Below are 23,138 nucleotides of genomic sequence, written 5' to 3'. Positions count from 1 at the left end.
TTCACCAGCTTTGAATGCTTTTAGTGCAAGTCAAGGAACTGGTCTATAGAAATGTGATCAACGGCTGTTAATTATTGTTGAAAAACTGAACATCCAAAGTGGGAAGCCATATTTGGGACCAGTAACCAAACAGCAACACAGATTATTTAATGTGTATATAACAAAGGTTATCCAAATTCATTCATACAGAACAAATGTCAGCCAAAAACAAGTCCAGTATTAATATAATTTTAATGGTTTAGCAACATTGTTTTAAATGTATTTGCCTCCTTGTTCATTGAGGGACACAGAAAGTTGTTTGTGTTTTTTTTTTTTTTTTTAACATAAAAAAAGTGAGTGCTTTATTTTACTGATCATTACATGAAAATTAAAGAAAAAGTACAACGCAAAACAAACTGACTTGTAGCTTTACTTTGCGTAGTGGTCTAGCGAGACCCATTGGAGAAAAATGACTATATACAGAGATCAAGTCACTGACAAACATCAAAGTGACAATTAAGTATAAATGATGAGCAGCTTGTAGCAACAGCATTGTAACATATTGGGTGTATAGAAATATAAATGCAACAGTTGTATTATAACATTTTTGTAGCACGGTCATGTGATAGTTTAAGTTATTTTAGGGTTTTTATTCAATGTGTGCAAAGAGATCACACAGATACTTAAAAGTATAACATTTATTAAAGATAATGACAGATACAGATCAAGAAAATATAACAAGAATACTTAACTAAGGATGCTGTTTCCGCCATGGAGTCCCCCTGCTATTCATACAGCATGACCAGGTAATCAGATAGATGTGTGTCTAATGGCAGCTCTGTTACGAGACTAGCCTATTCCAGTTTGGGCTGTGGTAGAGACAGCCTTGTATCTGAGTAAATGACCAAAGTTGTTTGGACATTGATATCACCTTTTAAGGGGGATAGTGGGCCATCCTGCATTCCTCAAGCTTTACATCAGTAAGGTAAAGCAATACATATGACCTTATATGGCTCCTTGACCAAGATTAGGAGGCTTAGAATTCATTAGTGTGGCACAATATGAACCAATAAAAAATATACAGTTTTCCCATCAAACATGACCACGGCTTACATAGCAACACAATTTTCAGGTAAAAAGGCCAGAAGAATATGAGGCATACCCATGAGGCCAATTGAAGGTCACACACATCAGAGCACTGCAGGCAGTGGTTCTAAATATTATATTTTGAGGGACAGCCCCTATGAGCATAGATAAGCTTATAAAGAAGCCTCAAAAGTAGGAGGAATAGCTTCCATGCAACTACGTGCTATCAGTTTTCTTACATGTAAGAATGGTATCAAGTATTTATCAGAGTCAGAGTATAGCCCGAGTAAGCATTGTTTGGGGTGTAGACTAAAACTGGAGAGTACAAAAGCTGGTGCAGCTCTGCATTGTAGCCAATCGGCTTCTCGGCTTGTTAAATGAAGCTTTGACAAAATAATCTGAGAAAATTGAGTACTGTCCGTGATACTTTTTTTATTTGCACTAACATACAATTTTTCAGGACAAGCTTTCGGGGTATGTCCCCTTCTTCAAGGTCCAAGCATTACTGATTCACAAATTTTTAAGCAGAATGTTAAAGAAGGAAAAAAGAAAAAAAAAAAAAGAAAACCAAACACATACAAATCAATGGCAATAAAGATAGCAGCAGAGTTAGTGAGATAAGACAGAGGGAGAGCTAGGGAGGGAATGCAGGGGGGGATGCTGGTCACAGAGCGGTCGTAAAACTTTAGCATAATGTGTAAGGAAACCAATATCTAAATTCAGGCCATTATTCTTCGTGTCAAAAAGAAGCATCATTCTTAGTTCAAATGTTTTCCTTTCCTGGATAGTTCTGAAATTCCCTTTAAGAACTAAGACATTGAGGTCTTCTATAGTGTGGTCCGATTGTGAGAAATGATGTCCCACAGGTGTGCATAAACTGTCTTTTTTATGTTCTTTGATGGTATGTCTGTGCAAATTCATCCTCGCTTGCAACTTCTGTCCTGTTTCACCAACATAAGATCCTTTGCTGCACCTTTTGCATTGGATGAGGTACACAACATTACTTGAGGTACAGCTGTAAGATCCCATGATATTGAAGGTCCCATTTGTGTTTGTAACACTTTTGGATAGATTTATCTGGTTGCATAGTTTGCAGCGTTTTTTATTGCAGGGTTTGCTACCATTATTTGTGACTTCATAATCAGAGTGAAGTTTCCTGCTGATTAGTTTGTGTCTGAGGTTGGGTGGTTGTCTGAAAGCCAATAATGGGGGTTGTTGGAATATTCCTTTCAGAGTTTCATCCTCTGTTATAATGGGTTGTAAGTCTTTGATTATCTTTTTGATCCCTTCAAGTGCTGGGTTGTATGTGGTGACTAGAGGTACTCGGTTATTTGTTTTTTTCTCTGTGTATTGGAGGAGATTTTCTCTTCGGGTTTTCAAGGCTGTGTTTATGCTGTTGTTGATGGTTTTGTCTTTGTAACCTTTCTTATGGAAGGAGTCTGCCAGTGTTCTGAGATGTTTATCTCTGTCTTCTGGGTCTGAACAAATTCGGTGGTATCTGATGGCCTGACTGTGTATGATGGCCCGTTTAGTGTGTTGGGGGTGAAAACTGGAACTGTGAAGATAGCTGCATCGGTCAGTCGGTTTTCTGTATATCGACGTGTGTAGCTTGTCATCCCTGATGTATACTGTAGTGTCCAGGAAGTTGACATGTGTGTTAGAATAGCCCATTTTTAGTTTGATAGATGGGTGAAAAGTGTTGATCAATGAGAAGAATTGGTTTAGATTTTCTTCACCTTCAGTCCATATCATGAATATATCATCAATATAGCGATAATATCTGTATGGCTTTTGTTGTATGCTGTTCAGAAATTTGTCCTCCAGGTCAGCCATAAATAAATTTTGCATATTGGGGTGCCATTTTGCTGCCCATAGCAGTACCCATACACTGGAGATAGATGTCATTATTGAAAGTGAAGTAGTTGTGTGTAAGAATGAATTCAATGAGCCGTGTCAGATCCTCAGCAGTGTGTTTGTGGTCTGGTGAGGATGATAAGAATCTGTGACATGCCGCCAACCCATCCTTGTGAGGGATGTTACTGTACAGAGATTCTACATCCATAGTGACTAGAAGTGTATTAGGTGGTAATTGTTGTATATTGTTAAGCTTGTTCAGAAAATCAGTGGTGTCTTGCAGGAAACTTGCAGTGTTCATGACTAAAGGTTTTAACATGTTTTCTACAAGGCCTGAGATATGTTCGGTAAGTGTATTCATACCTGTTATAATGGGTCTGCCTGGATTTCCTGGCTTGTGGATCTTGGGCAGCATGTAGAAGTCTCCAATTTCTGGATTATCCGGAATCGCATTGATGAGTTCTGAATGTAGGTGGCTTGGTATTGTCGCAATGAGACCTTTTAATTGCTGAGTAAAATCCTGGGTCGGATTATAATCCAGTTTTTTGTAGTAAGTAGTATTTGCCAGCTGCCTCTGGCCCTCTTGTATATATTTGTCTGTATCCATCACAACGACTGCTCCCCCTTTATCTGCTGGTTTGATGGTTATGGCCTGATTATTGCGCAGATCATGTACAGCTCTTCGCTCCAGTGGTGAAAGGTTGTATAATATTTTCTTTTGCTGGGTGGATATCAGGGATGTAACTCGCAGCCTGAAGCTGTCAATATAGGTATCCAGTTTGGGGTTGCGTCCTTGTGGAGGTGTGAAGTTGCTGTTCTTTTTACTTTTGTAACCTCCTATTGTCCTAGGATTCCTTTCCTTACTGTCAAAATATTCCTTGAGCCTTAGTCTCCTAAAGAATTCCTCCATATCTGACCATACCTGTAATTTATCCAATTTGGTGGTTGGGCAGAATGTGAGGCCTTTGGAGAGGACTGTTGTTTCTGGTGTAGTAAGTTGATGATTTGACAAATTTATGATTCCGAGTTCCTCTGTTATATCCACATTTTCTGTAAAGTCAGCATTTGCACAAGGGATACCTTGGGATTCTGGATTGGCTTCCAAGTTGCTGATAGCAGGAGTTATAGAAGTTGTGTTTGTTTTGTGTTGTTTAGGTTGTATCCAAAAGGTCTGCTCTTGGTGTAGCTTTTGGAGTTTTTTTTGCTTCCTGTTCATGGCAAGTTTTTGCAGTTGTCTTTGTAAGGTTTCAATTTCATCCTTAATTTGGTTTATGCTTGTGGGGTCCAATGGTGTTGAGGTTTCAAACACCAACTGCTTTTGTTTCCGGATTGTTTCCCTTTTACCATAGAGTTTATGAATGAGGTTGTTCCTTAACCTTTCGCTGGTACGTCTGCAGAGTCCTTCTGCATAAGGAGAGTTCAGTGTATCAGTGAAAATCTAAACCAATTCTTCTCATTGATCAACACTTTTCACCCATCTATCAAACTAAAAATGGGCTATTCTAACACACATGTCAACTTCCTGGACACTACAGTATACATCAGGGATGACAAGCTACACACGTCGATATACAGAAAACCGACTGACCGATGCAGCTATCTTCACAGTTCCAGTTTTCACCCCCAACACACTAAACGGGCCATCATACACAGCCAGGCCATCAGATACCACCGAATTTGTTCAGACCCAGAAGACAGAGATAAACATCTCAGAACACTGGCAGACTCCTTCCATAAGAAAGGTTACAAAGACAAAACCATCAACAACAGCATAAACACAGCCTTGAAAACCCGAAGAGAAAATCTCCTCCAATACACAGAGAAAAAAACAAATAACCGAGTACCTCTAGTCACCACATACAACCCAGCACTTGAAGGGATCAAAAAGATAATCAAAGACTTACAACCCATTATAACAGAGGATGAAACTCTGAAAGGAATATTCCAACAGCCCCCATTATTGGCTTTCAGACAACCACCCAACCTCAGACACAAACTAATCAGCAGGAAACTTCACTCTGATTATGAAGTCACAAATAATGGTAGCAAACCCTGCAATAAAAAACGCTGCAAACTATGCAACCAGATAAATCTATCCAAAAGTGTTACAAACACAAATGGGACCTTCAATATCATGGGATCTTACAGCTGTACCTCAAGTAATGTTGTGTACCTCATCCAATGCAAAAGGTGCAGCAAAGGATCTTATGTTGGTGAAACAGGACAGAAGTTGCAAGCGAGGATGAATTTGCACAGACATACCATCAAAGAACATAAAGAAGACAGTTTATGCACACCTGTGGGACATCATTTCTCACAATCGGACCACACTATAGAAGACCTCAATGTCTTAGTTCTTAAAGGGAATTTCATAACTATCCAGGAAAGGAAAACATTTGAACTAAGAATGATGCTTCTTTTTGACACGAAGAATAATGGCCTGAATTTAGATATTGGTTTCCTTACACATTATGCTAAAGTTTTACGACCGCTCTGTGACCAGCATCCCCCCCTGCATTCCCTCCCTAGCTCTCCCTCTGTCTTATCTCACTAACTCTGCTGCTATCTTTATTGCCATTGATTTGTATGTGTTTGGTTTTCTCTTTTTTTTTTTCTTTTTTCCTTCTTTAACATTCTGCTTAAAAATTTGTGAATCAGTACTGCTTGGACCTTGAAGAAGGGGACATACCCCGAAAGCTTGTCCTGAAAAATTGTATGTTAGTGCAAATAAAAAAAGTATCACGGACAGTACTCAATTTTCTCTGTCACAATTGCACTAATACGGCTACAATCAAATCAAGTACAAAATAACCTGGAAGCTGATTGGTTTCTTTGCAGAGCTGCACCAGATTTGGCACTCTCCAGTTTTAGTAAATCTCCCTCATTGTATCATGGGGGAAACCACACCACTTTCATCCAAGACCTCTGTCTTTTTGTACAGGCCCACAAACCTATAGTAGAATTCGACACTGGCAAATAAACCGTATAACAGCTCAGGATAACCGCCGTGCCTCAATCTCTTATTATTGTCATCGGAGGATGGATGCCTTTTTTGCAGCTTTGCTGTGTTAATGACTAACCTATTTTTCTGCTAGCAATTTTTTTTCATGTGTCTAATTCTTTTTTTCATTAACCAGTTATTCTCTGCATTGCTGCAGGTACTTTGTTTGATTGTAGCTATTAGGCATTACCATCTGCAGCCTGGTTCTTGGAGTACTGCGTCCAGACCTGCCTGGACATTGTGGGATAGCCTGTTAGTGATTTTTAGTAACTGAGTTCTGAGTTGATGCTTCTTAAACTCCATTCTGGTAAAATATAGCTTCCAAGTTCTTTCAAGGTCCAGAGCGCTGTGATTTCTGCAGAATTTGCCATGTCTGGAGACTTGAGTGGACTGATCAGGCTGAGTGCCAGCAGCTAACTCATTTACTTGGGTCACTGGATGCCATTATTCCCTGTTCCTGCTGGGTTTTTTTTTTTAAATTCTGTTTATTCAGTTTTTATAACATACATATAAATAACAGCCTCCGGGCCTCCTAACATGGCAGTAACCCGACAATTGTGGCCTTGCAAAAAATAAATCTAACATAGACCACTAAGTATCTCCCCCCCCCCCCCCCCCCCCTCCATCACAGCCCACCCAATTTTTGGATAATAATGAGATTTGAGTTCTCCGTCACCATTCTTAGGAATATTCAACCCACCGCTGAGATAATGCAGACATATATTTCTTTGTGGGCCTTCAATCAGCTGCTAACATGACTCGCCACCATTACCCATAACAATCAAGAGATTCCCACATAGTAAAGTAGTGCCACATCCTAATATGGCTTAAACTTTACACTTGTCTGACTATCTCACTGTATTATCCGATCCATACCAGGCCTGCCATACCTTTTCAAATTTCCTTCTACACCCTCTAGCTTGGTAGGTAGATTTATAAAAGGGCACCATGTTGTTCACCAGCGCCTTCCAAAATGCAACGTCCAGAGCCCTTGGATCTTTCCATTTACGTAATATGGCTTTTTTTGCGTAAAACAGCAAAATAGTGAGCAATGTTCTTAAAGCCCTAGTCTGAACCACCTCCTCCACCAATCCCAACAGACAAACCCTTATAGTTAGCGGAATGGGAATTGTGAGAAGGTCCAAAACACATGATAGGACCTCCTCCCAATATCTTTTGATGTGTGGGCAGTGCCAGAAAATGTGACTAGCATCTGCAGGGGAAAATGTACATCTCTAGCATTCCGCTGAGACTGTCCCAAAAATCTCTGCCAACCTGGCTGGAGTATAGTTGCTCCTGTGCAGGAATTTAAATTGAATCAGCCTGTCTCTGGCTGATACCAGATGCCGAAACTGTTGATTCCACACCTCATCCCAATCCTCTCCCTGCAACTCTGAAATGTCTGCTTCCCATCTACTTTTGGATTTAGCTACTGCCTTAGGTGTGGTTTTAAAAAAACTCTTTGTATAAATTGCCTCGTAATACGGGGCAATTTAGGTAACAGCGATCACAGGTCAATTAGTTTCAGTATAAATCACACAAATAGGAGACATGAAGGGAACACAAAGACACTGAATTTCAAAAGAGCCAACTTCCCTAAACTACAAACCTTGCTAAAAGGCATAAATTGGGATAAAATATTAGGAACAAAGAATACAGAGGAGAGATGGGTTTGCTTTAAGAGCATATTAAATAAGGGCATTAGCCAATGTATCCCATTGGGTAATAAATTTAAAAGAGCGAACAAACATCCTGGATGGCTTAACTCCAATGTAAAAATGCATATAAAAGCAAAGGAGAAGGCCTTCAAAAAATACAAGGTTGAGGGATCATCCACAGCATTCAGAATTTATAAAGAATGCAATAAGAAATGTAAGGGTGCAATTAGGATGGCTAAGATAGAACATGAAAGACACATAGCGGAGGAGAGCAAAAAAAATCCCAAGAAATTCTTTAAGTATGTAAACAGTAAAAAAGGGAGGACAGACCATATTGGCCCCATAAAGAATGAGGAAGGACATCTGGTTACAAAGGATGGGGAGATGGCAGAGGTATTGAATTTATTCTTCTCCTCAGTATTCACGAGTGAATCGGGGGGCTTCAGTAACCAAAACTGCAGTGTTTATCCTCATGACACAACACAGGAAGCACCTACATGGTTAACAGAGGACGGAATTAAAATTAGACTTGAGAAACTTAACATTAATAAATCACCGGGACCAGATGGCTTGCATCCGAGGGTACTTAGGGAACTCAGTCAGGTGATTGCCAGACCGTTGTTCCTAATTTTTACAGACAGTCTATTGACTGGAATGGTGCCAGCTGATTGGAGAAAAGCCAATGTAGCACCAATATTTAAAAAGGGCCCAAAAAACATCCCTGGGAATTACAGACCAGTTAGCCTAACATCAATAGTATGTAAACTCTTGGAGGGGATGATAAGGGACTATATACAAGATTTTAGTAATAAGAATGATATCATTAGCAGTAATCAGCATGGATTCATGAAGAATCATTCTTGCCAAACCAATCTATTAACCTTCTATGAGGAGGTGAGTTGCCATCTAGATAAAGGAAGGCCCGTAGACGTGGTGTATCTGGATTTTGCAAAAGCATTTGACACAGTTCCCCATAAACGTTTACTGTACAAAATAAGGTGCGTTGGCATGGACCATAGGGTGAGTACATGGATTGAAAACTGGCTACAAGGGCGTGTTCAGAGGGTGGTGATAAATGGGGAGTACTCAGAATGGTCAGGGGTGGGTAGTGGGGTCCCCCAGGGTTCTGTGCTGGGACCAATCCTATTTAATTTGTTCATAAATGACCTGGAGGATGGGATAAACAGTTCCATCTCTGTATTTGCAGACGATACTAAGCTAAGCAGGGCAATAACTTCTCCGCAGGATGTGGAAATCTTGCAAAAAGACCTGAACAAATTAATGGGGTGGGCGACTACATGGCAAATGAGGTTCAATGTAGAAAAATGTAAAATAATGCATTTGGGTGTCAAAAATATGAATGCAATCTATACACTGGGGGGAGAACCTCTGGGGGAATCTAGGATGGAAAAGGACTTGGGGGTCCTAGTGGATGATAGGCTCAGCAACGGCATGCAATGCCAAGCTGCTGCTAATAAAGCAAACAGAATATTGGCATGCATTAAAAGGGGGATCAACTGCAGAGATAAAACGATAATTCTCCCGCTCTACAAGACTCTGGTCCGCCCGCACCTGGAGTATGCTGTCCAGTTCTGGGCACCAGTCCTCAGGAGGGACCCCACAATAGGGATAAAACTTTTTCGCAGAAGAGAGTTTAATAAGACTCGTGGCCACTCATTGCAATTAGAGGAAAAGAGGTTTAACCTTAAACTACGTAGAGGGTTCTTTACTGTAAGAGCGGCAAGGATGTGGAATTCCCTTCCACAGGCGGTGGTCTCAGCGGGGAGCATTGATAGCTTCAAGAAACTATTAGATAATCACCTGAATGACCGCAATATACAGGGATATGTAATGTAATACTGACACATAATCACACACATAGGTTGGACTTGATGGACTTGTGTCTTTTTTCAACCTCACCTACTATGTAACTATGTAACTATGTATGATTTAGATAGGGGTTTTTCTAGAACGTCTTCCGATAACATGGACTCAAGAGTTAATGGAAGTGATTCCACTTTGCAGTCCCTGAATTGCGACTGATATGCATGCCTAATTTGTAAGTAGCGGAAAAGGTATGTATTCTCCAAGTCGTGTCTCGTCTTCAACTGGGGAAACATCAGAAGGTCACCAAAAGAAGTTATTTCTCCTAATGTCTTAACTTCCTTTACCGCCCACAACATGGGATCAGGTATGTTATAGAAATGCTGCAGCGTAGGGTTCATCCACAGCGGGGTCGTGGGCGAAAAGCCTTGAAAGCTAGGAGATGCGAGGTGCACCATTTCCCACGCTTTAATCGTGGCCTTCATAGTAGTTAACGGTAATTCAGATTTAAGACCCCTAAATAGTGTCATACACAAGCTTTGGTAAGACCCCAAGTGAGCCGCCTCCAACACCGTGTCGGCGTCACCCTCATCCCTGGTTAATCATCTGCGGGCAAAAACCATTTTCCCTGCCAGATAGTACTTGTGCCAATCTGGGAGCGCTAGTCCCCCCCCCCCCCCCCCCCCCCCGTCCCCCGGTTCCTGAAGTACCTTGAGCCTAACTTTGGGAGCCCATAAGAATGAGCCCACTAATCCGTCCAATTGTTTGAAATACAATTTTGGAATCCACACTGGTGCGTGTCTCAAAGTATAAAATTACTGAGAGGACCTTCATTTTAAGCAGACTGATCCTGCCTATCAGAGACGGTGGGAGTCTAGTCCACGCCTGAATTTTTTGTTTAAGGAAAGTCACCAGTGGGAGCAAGTTTAGGGACATGTAGTCATTTATATTAGCTGTATCCTTTACCCCCAAGTATTTCATTGACGATACCCATTGTAATGGTAGATCTGGATCCACCCCATTTTTTGCCTTAACATCCAACGGGAGAATTGAGGATTTGCTCCAGTTCACCTGTAACCCTGAGAACCCGGCGAACTCATCCAGTATTTCCAGTACTACCTTCAGGGAGTTCCTAGGGTCCTCAAGAAACAGGAGCATGTCATCGGCGTATAATGCTACTGTTTCTTGAATAGTGCCCACTCTAATATCCTGAATACTCCCGGAGGCACGCAAGGCAATAGCCAGGGGCTCCATGACCAGGCAAAAAGGAAAGGGGACAATGGCCAACCCTGTCTGGTATCCCTACTAACTGCAAAGAAAGACACCGCCTTACCCATATGTATAGCCACCTTGGGATTCTTGTATAACATGGAGATCCATTTCCGAAAGTATGGGCCGAATCCCATGACCTCCAGTACCTTACTCATAAATTGCCAATCTACTGAGTCAAAGGCCTTTGCTATATCTATGGAAACCACAATTCTAGATGCAGATTTGTTGGGGGGGAGTTGTAAGTGTGTGAACAGTCTCCTGAGGTTGGTGTCTGTCGATCTGCCTGGCATGAAACCCGTTTGGTCTATATTAACTATTTGTATAACTTGAGCAAGTCTAGTTGCTAATACTTTGGTTAGAATTTTAAGGTCTGTATTCAGGAGGGCAATGGGGCGGTAGGATGCACAGTCAGTAAATTCCTTCCCTGGTTTTGGTAAAAGAATCATATATGCTTCCATCATTGAATCCGGTAAGGAGGAGCATTCTAGACAGTGTTCTAGTAACCACTTAAATCTAACAGCTAATATTTCAGCATTAACCTTGTAAAAATCTGCCGGGAAGCCATCTGACCCAGGGGGTTCCTGCTGGTTTTAACATGGAAGGGAAAAATGGAGGGTTATTAGATCTCATCACAGGATGGGCTGTGGAGATCTCATATATAGGGCAGTGCCAAAGTCCTAAACTATAAATGTTAAAAAGGGGGTATACCCAGAAGATCGAAACATATGGACTTTGTAGGCACCAGTCATAAAATTCAATGTAAACTTTTATTTATACACAAAAATACAAAAAAACATAGACATAAACATTTTAAAAAACGCAGTACATTGCAAAAAATGGTAATGAGTATTACCACATAAATATATGGAAATGGATCAGGGGATATAACCCCTCTATTCCCACTAAAAGACCTCAAACTGATATAGCTCAGTATGGCTCTACATGTTTCGCAAATTTGGGGGAGTGGGAGGAATAGCCCCATTGTTGGTGTTTGTGAGAAGAATAGTGCCCCATCATTGATGTTGATAGGAGCAATTATGTCCTACGTTTGATGTCAGTAGGAGGAATTATGCCACACTGTTGGTGGCAGTGGAAGGAATGGTACCTCACTGTTGGTATCAGTGGGAAGAACAGTGCTTCGTATCAGTGGGAGGAATAATGCCTCAGAGGACAGATTAAGGAAAGCAAAGGGCCACTGTTTGGAGACCACTGTTGTATCGGAAGCAGCTCCCTGTTGCTGCTCTGTCCTGAGCCTTTACATTGGTCACAACATGTCTGATTCTGGAAAGTCCTGATGGATCAGGTGCCTTTTAGCTCACGTTCTTTTATTGGCTCTGAGGCTGCCCTGTTGGGTCTGGCTAGACCCTTTCAGCTGATTTTTTTTACTACGGGTCATGATAGACTTTATGACCCAGTTGCTTTGCTGACTCGGGTTTACAAAAGAACATATCTGATCTGTCCACAGTATTTCCAAAGTATCAGCCACAGAGATTCTGTCTGATTCAGAGTTGTTCTTGTCCTTGACTGATAGCTAACCCCTGAGGAGTCAGACTACTGCTATTTCTCAATTAAAGCAGTCTGTTTCAGCTATTTTTGAAGCAGTGCACTCCACTTTGAAACTAAAAGATCAGCCTGTTGCTTCTACCATTGTGGTTTCCAGTCTTGGGTTGTTTAAAACATCAAAAGGAGTAGGTGCAAAACATTTTCCCTTTGCGTCTACATTTATTCCTCTATGTAGACTGAAAGTATCCTGATAAGCTTTTTCTTCTCCTAAGCACTCTGTTACCTTAGTCTGGATTTTGTACAGTAGTGGTCTATTCCCACTCTGAATCTGCCAGTGTCCTGCCTTAACAAGGGGATTACTATTCCGGTAGAGCCTGTCTTTTAAGGACCTAATCAATGATGGATGGAAAGACATTTCTAGAGCTTTGTTCTTGCCCTTCATCCAGTTCAAACCATGTCTGACTGGTCAAAGCCCTTAAAAGAGATTAAATAAAGAATTTATAAAAAAAAGACATCTGGTCTCATGTCAGTAGTACGTATGCATAGAGTGAAACTGCTGGATTGTAGAATGTTTATGTAAAAAGTGTTTTTGGTCCATATCGCCAACAGAAGAAGCCTAAGGAGCACACTGCAAAGGCCTCTTCCTCTCTGAATGTTCAGATAAGTCCGTTTTGTTTCTCTAGTTCCTCAACTCCCTCATTAGAACCTTCCAAGCTTGGCAAGGTATGGCACTCACACAGATTAGCAGATTTCTGTCAAGCACTCTTGGGTCTGTTGGATCAAGTGTGTCATTGCCCCTGTTCCTGTAGCCCAAGCCCAAAAGAGGGCATTTGTAGCATTTTGGATCACAAAGTGCTGAAAGTCTTAATTCAGGTCAGGAATTCTGCATGAAGTCTACCCAATGTCATTGTCTTCCTTCACCAGGGAGACTTTCTTGCTTCTGTGGATTTCAAGTATGCTTACCCCCATGCCCCTAGAGGTCCCCATCTTTCCAGCACATCAGTTATTCCTAAGCTTTACAGTAGCAGCCATTTATGATGGGTTTGTAAACCCTGCCCTCCAGCCTGCCATCTGCACCTTGGGTATTCGCCAAGGTGCCAGCCCTGCTGTGCTCTTGTGGCATCCCCATAGTGGGACACTTGGCGTAGGCGAGAATTTTTGACTGTGCTGCTATCCAACTCACTTTTTTTTTTTTTTTTTACCAACCTCAGGAGTCCTGGACCTTTATGGTAGCCTCTTTAGACCTTTGCAATGCAATATTCTGTCATCGTGGGTCGAGTTGATCAGTTCTATGAACAGACCAATTCAGATATCTGAGTTCCAAGTTGTTTCTGGCATGGTTGCTGAGGGAATACTATTCTTAAGTCAGGGAAATTATTCCTTTTTCCTTCTTTTGTAAGCTATTCATGACACATTCCATATTTGTAGGGCTGGGAAGAAGTCCTAGGCACCCTGTCGGTGCGGGGACTTGGTGGTCAGAGGAGTCTCGTTTTCCTTCCCACCTCCTAGAGTGTTGGATGATTTGGCTGTCTTCAGCATTGGGGCATTCTACTGGAGGATCATCCAATCTAGATTCATCTGAAAGTGGATCTCCTGGAGTCAACAATAAACTGGGCAGGTTTGTCTCCAGGTACAGGGATCCACTAGTGGAAGTAGTAGGGTCAGTACACCCAGGCCATTACATGGACCCAATTTTGTACACAGGCCTACAAAATGCCTGGTCTTGTCTTGATATGTCCTCCCTCGCTGTATCATTGTCAAGGATCACCTGTTTTACAAAATTAGCCTTTCTGCTCTTGCATCCTTAAAAGAATTGGCCTTTAAATTGTTCAACCTCTACACCATTCCCCAACATGTGTGCTTGTTTCCTTCCCTCTCACTAAACACATTCAATTATGTGACTGCTCTACAGACTCTTGTTTAGCGTTATCCCAGCTACTGTAATTCCTTCTCAGGGCATGCATACCGCTCCCATTCAATACTATGTAATCGATCATATGAGGCTGTTATCACCTAGTGTGATGATATGGAATATTGCTTTACCAGTTGACCCCTCTTCCATTTCTCACAGGGTGGTCCCTCTATGGGATTCCTCCTTACTCTTCCATCTGGCTGGGTGGTTAATTTACCTTTATTCAGGGCTTCTGTACCCGGGGAACGAGTCCCTCTTTCCCTACCTGCACCCAATCCCTTAGAGGTTGGAGTTCTTGGGTTCCTCTTACAGCATTTAGCACTCAAGGGTCATAGGGCCACTAAGATATTTTTTTTTAATTTTGCCAATGTCCAGTCCTTCTGTTGATGGCAGTATAAATTGAAGGTTAAAGTCTACCCTGTGTTTGTCAATGTACTACAAGAAAAGGATTTTTACGTTTAGTACAAAAATTCTATTTTTAATTTTGTTAGCGCCATGCCAACACCAAACTAAAGAAATCAATGTATTGTATTACAGCTTGCAAGTCCTAGGATATGGTGTCTGCATTTGTTTTTATTTTTTAGGCCAAGAACATTTTTAAGTACAAAAAATACCTGTTGCTAGAGAAGCTTTGTCCTTGTCACTTCCTGTGAGCTGACCTGGATGCAAAAGCAATCTTACTGTATTGTGTAGATTACTAATTCCATCAACCTCGTGTAATGTAGATGAAAAAGCAGACATATTTAAAGTCCAGCCTTGGTGACAACCATGGCTCCCTCCATAGATACAGTGAAAGGGGTGAGCATAGCCACCCATGTACAGGAAGTATGTGATTCATGGGAGTTTCAGGCACAAAAGGGGGAAAAAAGCCTGAAAAAAGAAAACGAATACAGACATCTCATCTGTATAATAAATATTTTTGGGTTTAGATACGCTTTAACCACTTGCTTGACCGCAATACGTATATATATGTTGTGGTTTGCAAGTGGTTTACCTGGCTTAGGACTGCAGATATCTGCCATAACCCCCGGTACCTTTTTTTCAGCAGGCGGTTGGCTTTTTCTCATGAAACCAGTCTGAGTTGCTCATGAGCTGCTGGAACAGTTTCTGAAGCTGCGGCCCCTCTCGCCGGTGTTTCTCACAGTGTTTCTCAGTTTCCGCCAGTTCGAGAAACGATCCAAAGGTGTGGCTGGCTGCTCCCATAGGCGATCAAAGAATTAGCACTCTTTGATCCACTATATGGCCTTGGAGGACCTGAGCGATATCATAAAGTAATTTCCAGTTCAGACTGTAGGGGAAAAATATAAATATATATATATATAATATACATTATTTTTTTGATCTTGTGCTTTTAAAGGTAAAGAAGAGATTTGGGGTCTTTTTGACCCCAGATCTCTCCATAAAAAAGACCTGTCATAGCACGCGTTGCACATGCGGTATTTGCACCACACATGTGCGGTATCGCCGCAAACGTTAGAGCAAAAGCAATAATTCTAGTGCTAGACCTCCTCTGTAACTCTAAACAAGTGACCTGTAAAGGTGTTTAAAGCGTCGCCTATGGAGATTTTTATGTACCATAGTTTGTCGACAGCGTGCACAATTTTAAAGCATGACATGGAGGGTATCTATTTACTCGGTGGAACATAATTTTTCCATATACAAAAAATTGGAGCAACTATTTTTTATGTTTTTTTATTTTTTTTTTAAATTGCGTTTGCAAAACCGCTGCCCAAATGTTGTGTGACATAAATTGCACCGATCACCATTTTATAGCCTAGGGTCTCTGCTAAAAAAAAAAAAAATGTTTTGGAGTTATAAGTAATTTTCTAGCAAAAATCTGTTTTAAACTTTTAAACAAAATGTACCAGAAAAAGTATGGTCGGCAAGTGGTTAAAGGGCAAAGTGATGGTGACTATCGACCCCCACCTCACCAGTGCATCAAGTCCTGTCAACTCTGAAGGTGTGATGTGATGGCAGAACAAACCTTGTCATATTTGTATTTTGTTTTTCCAAACAGGCACTATACTCTGTGTACATATTAGAACAGGCATTGTAAAAATGTTTTCTTTAATCGTACATCACGGGACACAGAGCCATAGTAATCACTATGTGGATTATAGGCCACCTTCAGGTGCTGGACACTGGCACACCCTAAACAGGAAGTTGCTTCCCTGTATAACCCCTCCCATACCGGGAGTACCTTAGTTTTTTCGCCAGTGACTAAGGTGTTGGTCACGAGTAAAGATGTGCTGTGCTGAGCTCCACTGGAGCAATCCTTGCTGGGGTTAGCTATGCAGCAGGATCCATTCAAAGTGTCTTTTAGGCCGAATTAAATGGTACCCGGGCCTCATGGCGGAAGAAACAAGGTTTTACCTGTAACACTTCTCTTTTTAAAGAGCTGGGCCCCGGGGTCCAGTACTTTGGTATTTTAAGCCAAAGTTTTACTGGCGGGTCCTATTACAGGTCCAGGAGTGTGGGTTCCCCGAGGGTCCCTGTTTCCTGCAGGTTTATTAACGGAACCCACCACGAAGGGTGAAGATTGGGTCTGTTGGTTTTACCACAGAAAACCCTGCGGCGGGAAAGGTAAGTGGAGTTTTTCTAAGACATTTTAAAATTTTTCTTTATGAAATGTCTCCTTTAAAAAAAAAAAAGTAAATGTTGTCATGCTTAAGTGTCACCACTGGGGGCTGTATGGAGCACGTACCTTCTCATGCTTTCCTCAGAGATCACGCTGTGTCAGCAGGCTCTTTTCCTCAGGTGAGCAGCTCAGACCTCTGGTGAGTTGGGGGGGGGGGGGGGGGTTTGCTTCCACCAGACACCCCCCACCTGGGCTAAGCTCTCCCCTCAGGGGAAGGGGAGAGCTAAAACGATCGGCGATGCCGTTTTCTTCCACCGCCCCTGCACGGCGTCGGCTCTCGGGTTTTTTTCCTCGCATCCCTCCCTTGCACACAAGCCGTTCCCATCGGATCGGAGGCCCGCTCTCGTGCGGGAAAGCGCTCTTTTGAAAAAGAGAGGGGGCCCGAGGAGAGGGTGGGGCTTAGTGCGGCGTTGGCATCCTCCAACGTCCAGCACGGGAGTATGTTTTAAAAACTCCATTTATGCTGGCTGCAAGTTGTCGCAGGGACACGAACAAAGAGGGGCAGGAAAAAGGCTTGGTGACACAGGCATTCCTATTTTGACACATTTACTATTCGCATCAGGCTGAGCATTAATAGCAGTGGCTGGACTATTGCTCAAGCAGTGGATGCGATCCTTCTGTTAGTACCTCTGCTTTTGTTCATCGGGCTATGGTCGGAAAGGGGGGCTAGAAACGCCCCAAAAGAGAGCTAAAGGGATCTCCCTCAAGCTCTTAAAGGCTAAGACTTATCTCTACAATGGCATCCTCCTCTGGGGGGGGGGGGGGGGGAGGGATGTTTGCAACTGTTTACAACACTGCAGCCCCTGCCTATATTTCTAAAAAGGTTTTTTTTTTCCTCAGCCATGATAGCATGGGGAAAAGGTTAGTGGTTTTAATCGCATCCCAGATTGGGATAAAATGTGACAGATTCCATTCCATTACCCTAGGACCCTCAAACTGAGGATCTGCGGGCAAGAGAAATGTTTTCTCTCAGGACCGTGAACAGGCAGATGACTCCTCTTCTGAGGGGTCATATGCGGAAGATCAGCTTCACATTGTGGGTGCAATTTATTACTGAATTGGTCCGCTTCACATTTTATGCTACCCTTAACTGAGTGTCCTCTTCTTGTTTTGGGTTCGCTAAAGCCTCCTCAAAGCTGTGCATGCCTTTCCTGTCCCTTCATTGTTGGGAAAGTTCATGTATTCTGAGTGGGATCACCCAGATAAGCATTTTTTCCCTCCTAAAACGTTTTTCACACTTTATCCTATGGAGGAAAAAACTTTCTAAAGGTTGAAGATACCAGCAATTGATGCTGCTATATCTTCTGATTAAAAGTTTGACTTGTACGGCAGACAATTCGCAAATACTTAGGGATGCAACGGATGTTTTCCTGACAGGTTGAGTGTCTCAGCCTGTGCTGACAGTAATTGGTGTATGTCAAATCCTTGAGGGACCAGTTTTAAACAGGTGCTCAAAGTTATCCCTGTTCAGCAGGCCCAGGTTCTGGCAAGCTCCTAGTAGCTTTATGTTTGCAATAGACGCTATAAGAGATTCTATCTTCAGGCCTCTTGCCTTTCGCTGGGCTGGTACATATTTATACAAATACTATGGTTGAAAAATTGGTCAGCCGAAGCGTCATTCGAGACTGCTGCAAAACAGTATCTTATCGGCTTGGAACAAGAGGGTTCAAGCTCTAGATTTTCCAATGTGTCTGACTCCAAAGGTGCGCCGAAACCTCAGTTTATGGTTAATAACCAAAAAAGCTGCAAAGGGGTAAATCCTTCCTACAGTTGCCTGGGAAGTGGTAACAACATAGGCCAACCTTTTTTAGGTTGGGGAGCAGTCCTGAAAGAGATAACTGTCCAAGAGAAGTGGTTCAGATCAGAAATGACCTTGCCCATTAACATTCTACAGATTCGGGCAGAGCTCTTGGTCCTGAGGACCTGGACGTTTAATTTGCGGAGCTGTCCTGTCAGGATCCAATCCGACAATGCCACAGCTGTGGCCTATATCAATCACCAAGGGGGCACAAGAAGTTGTGCGGCCCAGAGAGAGGTGAATCATATCCTTGAGCAGAAAACAATGTACCTTGCCTATTGGCAGTTTTTCAATCTAGGAATAGAAATTTGGCAGGCGGTCTATTTGAGTCGCCAGCAGTTGTTCCCGGGAGAATGGTTCCTTCACTTCGATATCGTCTGACAATAGGTGAAAGATGGGGATTCCAGACGTGTGGACCAGAAGATCTTGGTATGCAGAGATCGTAAGGTTGGCGGTAGGGGTCCCATGGACCCTACCACCACGTCCAGACCTTCTCTTGCAAGGTCCAGTGTTCCATCTTGCATTTTAAAGCTCTAAATTTAACGGTTTGGATATTGAGACCCACATTCTGAGGAAACGTCGGTTGTCAGGTTCCGTGGTATCTACCTTGGTTAATGCAAGGAAGCCTGCCTCCATAATCATATATTATGGAGTCTGAAAAGCATATGTCTCCTGGTATGAAACCAGGGATTGGCACCCCAGGAAATAGGTCATAGGTAGAATCCTTGACCTTCTGCAGATGGGGTTAAAAATAAAGCTGGTCTTGAGTACTTTCAAAGGACAGGTCTCGGCCTTATCGGTATTTTTTCAAGGACCACTTGCTTCGCATTCTCTGGTTCGTAGCTTTATTTAGGGAGTAACACGGCTTAATCCTCCGGTTAGGTCACCCCTGAACCCTTGGGACTTGAATTTAGTTCTGTCGGCATTACAAAAACAGCTTTTCTTTTTCTTTTTTTGAGCCGATATGACATATTCCCTTGGTCCTTTTTTTGACAAGGAAACTAGTTTTCCTGGTAACCATATCTTCTGTAAGAAGGTTTTCAGAGTTGGCTGCTCTTTCTTGTAAAGAGTCCTATTATTATTCCCAAGGATAAGGTAGTATTGCATCCTCATCCTAACTTTTTACCGAAGGTAGTATCAGGTTTTTATCTAAACCAAGATAATGTTCTACCTTCATTTTTTTCCAGAACCCTGTTCTATGGAAGAAAAATCACTACATTCTCTAGACGTGGTGAGAACAGTGAGTCTACTTAAAGGCGACTGATCAGATTCGGAAAACGGATGTTTTGTTTGTATTGCCTGAAGGTCCTAAAAGAGGACAGGCAGCATCGAAATCTACTATTTCTAAATGAATTCAACAACAACAATTGTTCAAGCTTATTGTTTAAAGAGGTAGATTCCACCCTCTCAAATCAAAACGCACTCCTCTAGGGCTGTTAGTGCTCCATGGGCAATGCATCACTAAGCCTCCTTGGCTCAAATCTGCAAGGCCGCAACTTGGTCTTCAATCCATACATTTACCAGATTCTACCAGGAGGATGTAAAAAGGCATGAGGCTATCGCCTTTGGGTGTAGTGTGCTGCAGGCCGCAGTATAACTCCTCTAGTCTCATGTTGCCCTAATTCTTTTGTCTCCTTCCCCTCAGTTGGCTTTGCTATGGGACATCCCACATAGTGATTACTATGGCTCTGTGTCCCGTGATGTACGATTAAAGAAAAAAAGATTTTTGTAACAGCTTACCTGTAAAATCCTCTTCTTTTGAAGTACATCACGGGACACAGAGGTCCTGCCCCTCTTTCTAGTATACACGTCTGTTGCTTTGCTACAAAACTGAGTTACTCCTGGTATGGGAGGGGTTATATAGGGTGACAACTTCCTTTTTAGGGTGTGCCAGTGTCTAGCACCTGAAGGTGGCCTCTAACCCACATAGTAATTACTATGGCTCTGTGTCCCGTGATGTACTTCAAAAGAAAAGGATTTTACAGGTAAGCTATTATAAAAAACCTATTATATTATAATAGATACCTTTTTTTGTTTTTGCTGTTTGGCGAGATCTCACTTATTTGCATTGTCACCAGGACAGGGAGTAGTTTCCCTCCCACAGGTAGAGACTGCAAAAAAAAAAAAAAAAAAGATAGATTATTATTAGGCCTCATTACAGACTATTTAAGGAGAAATTTTACAGAACAGAATGCCAAATGTCACCTTAAACCTAATTATGACCTTGTCTTCACAGTGATGGAGGAAGTCAGCTTGGCTGAGGACTCTGAACAGGAGAAAGCTCAGATCTCAACTCAGATCTCATCTCCCCTCTCTACAACACAAGAAGGAGCACGTACCTCCCCCAGTTCCACTGACCCCACGGCGAAGCAGATCATGCAGCTCCTTCGTGAGATCCAGAACCCACAAGAACGCAGCAATTCCATTCTTCACAACCCCTGCATCCCCTTCTTCTATCGCGTGGATGAGAATGATGAGGTCCGCATTATGGTGGTCTGAGATCACAATCCCGCTTATCCAAACCACCACTTCTTCCATGCCAACTCCTCTCTGAACTGTGACTCATGACCTCCGGCTGCGCAGGAGGAGTGGTCACTTGGGATGGGGTGTGGTGGTTATTGCAGCTGAGAACTGGAACTGCCTTCCCTTAGCATTGGTTTCTGGGAGGGTGATTCTTCCCTCCAAAACATCATGAAAAAGGGGGGCGCTTTCGGTATTCATAAAGATTTGCCCCAGTATATCTACCCCAAGGGGCTGTAGTCCTGTTTGTACAGGATGACAGCATAAGGAGGTTAGCATTATCCTTCGTTGCTGTGCACTGCTTGTTTAATCTGTAGCTCCTTGGGTTCAGATAAGTCTACGCCATCTAAATTCTCGCTTAATTTTTAAACTGTTCTAACGCTAATTTATTATTTTTTTTTTTTTTTTTTTTGCGACAAGAAGGTTGCGAAGATATCCCTACTACAGGAGGAGGCAAGGCAAAGGTAGAAAGTCTCAGAAGGAGTGACCAGACAATGGAAACATTAACATACTAGACGGTCGAAGGAACAACTGCCTAGGGATGTTCACTTTGAGGACAGTGACAGGCCGTTACGCAGTGTTGTCCACGTTTTTACATGCTGCTTGGTAAATCTGTATGACGTGGTACAAGCATGTCCAAATGAAGGAGACGGGGATGTGTTTTTTTGGCGGTTCTATTTAGTGGTTGCTGTGGCCCTTAATTATTTGGCTGCAGGCCCCATCGTAGGTCAGGCGCGTAGAGGTTTTATACTTGCATTTTAACATGGAAAATCTAATATACTAAGAAGGGCATATAAGTGATTCCTGAGCAGTTTGATTCAGGTGATGATTTAAGCATCTATGACTTGATCAAAATAATTCCTTTTTGAAGTGCTTTTTTTTTTATTTTTTTTTTTCATTTGTTATGAAGCAGGATACGCCAAACCAAAGTCTGTGGGTGATTTTGTAATCTGTGCAGTCAATCTGACAAGAAAAACCTTGGTGGCAGCCATTTTATGTGATAATGCAGCCTATTTGCTAAGAACTCATTTTAAAGGGGCAAGTTCACCCAGATCTGATTTTCAATCATTGGCTGAAGTTCAGTCTCTATTGGCTTCTTAGAACTATCTAGGATGGTAGTGGCCTTGACTTTTTCATTTGCTTGGCAGGATAGTTCCACCCCACCTGCACGAAGAGCATGTCTACGTTGCTGTGTAGAGAAGTCAGTGTTGGGGGTGGAGGGCGGAACTGCCCTGAATATTCTAAAAAGTCTAAGGGAGATATTAGCCAGTTTTACAGTGACCCTTTGACAGCAGGTATTGTAATATTCGGCGATGGCATTAGTTCTTGGTTGTAGGTCTCGCAACATAGCCAATACAGTGTTCAATTTTCACTAATGGTATGGCTATGTGTGTGTGTGGTTTTTAATAAAGAGCAGAGATATGGAATAGAAAGACATTTTTCTTCGTAAAGAATACTGCTTTGCACTTTCAGAACACTTTTGTGTTCACAAATCCCACCCTTGCCAGGAAAAAACATTTAGACCCGCCAATACATTTAATTTCTGAGCATGCAGACACTAAAATTTACCTTTTTTTGCTACGGAAGTTTTTCTTTGTTTTTATCCATCTTCAACAACTATGAATTGCAGTAAGAGCTTGAGATGACTGGTATGAAGGTTGGCAGCTCATCCTGTCGATCGTGCTCTGTCCTGAAAGTTTGCACAAGTAGCCTGGGTGAGTGGAGCTTGGATAGAATTCCCATATCTCTTCCCGAGTCCGGTTCGGAAACGGTTCCTGTACATAGTGTATGAGTGTAACATTTTTGTATATTCCTGGATCAGGCGCTGGACCTCCGCAGCATTTTCCGCTGCAGGGATCTTGTACTATAATATGATGGAGCTTCTATAGAAGCTGGTTTGTCATCTTGATTGGAGATTTATTAATAGGGGACAGGGGGGGGGGGGGGGGGGGGGGTGTTATTATAATTTATTAGGTGATACTTCACAGGTCAGGGGGCTGCACTTTCCATTCTGTTGCTGAAATGATTTCATCTTGTTGGAAATAAATTTTGTTTTTCTTTCTGAATAAACATATTCAGCAAACTTAAACTTT

General features: G+C 42.2%; 1 protein-coding gene across 10 annotated transcripts in view; it reads left to right on the top strand.

Annotated features, from left to right (window-relative positions):
• GOLGA2 (golgin A2) overlaps positions 1 to 21,554 on the top strand; it is a 147,729-nt gene extending 126,175 nt beyond the window's left edge. For all 10 annotated transcript variants that reach the window (XM_073600441.1, XM_073600440.1, XM_073600436.1 and 7 more), the window contains one exon: positions 20,762 to 21,554. In XM_073600441.1, coding sequence (XP_073456542.1) covers positions 20,762 to 21,024 — 263 coding nt within the window. In that variant the 3' untranslated portion in view covers positions 21,025 to 21,554. The remainder of the gene's footprint in view (positions 1 to 20,761) is intronic.
• The last annotated feature ends 1,584 nt before the right edge of the window (positions 21,555 to 23,138 follow it).

The sequence above is a fragment of the Aquarana catesbeiana genome, linkage group LG09, assembly GCF_042186555.1.
Source record: "Aquarana catesbeiana isolate 2022-GZ linkage group LG09, ASM4218655v1, whole genome shotgun sequence".
NCBI lineage: Eukaryota > Metazoa > Chordata > Amphibia > Anura > Ranidae > Aquarana > Aquarana catesbeiana.
This window is presented reverse-complemented; position numbering and strand designations above follow the sequence as displayed.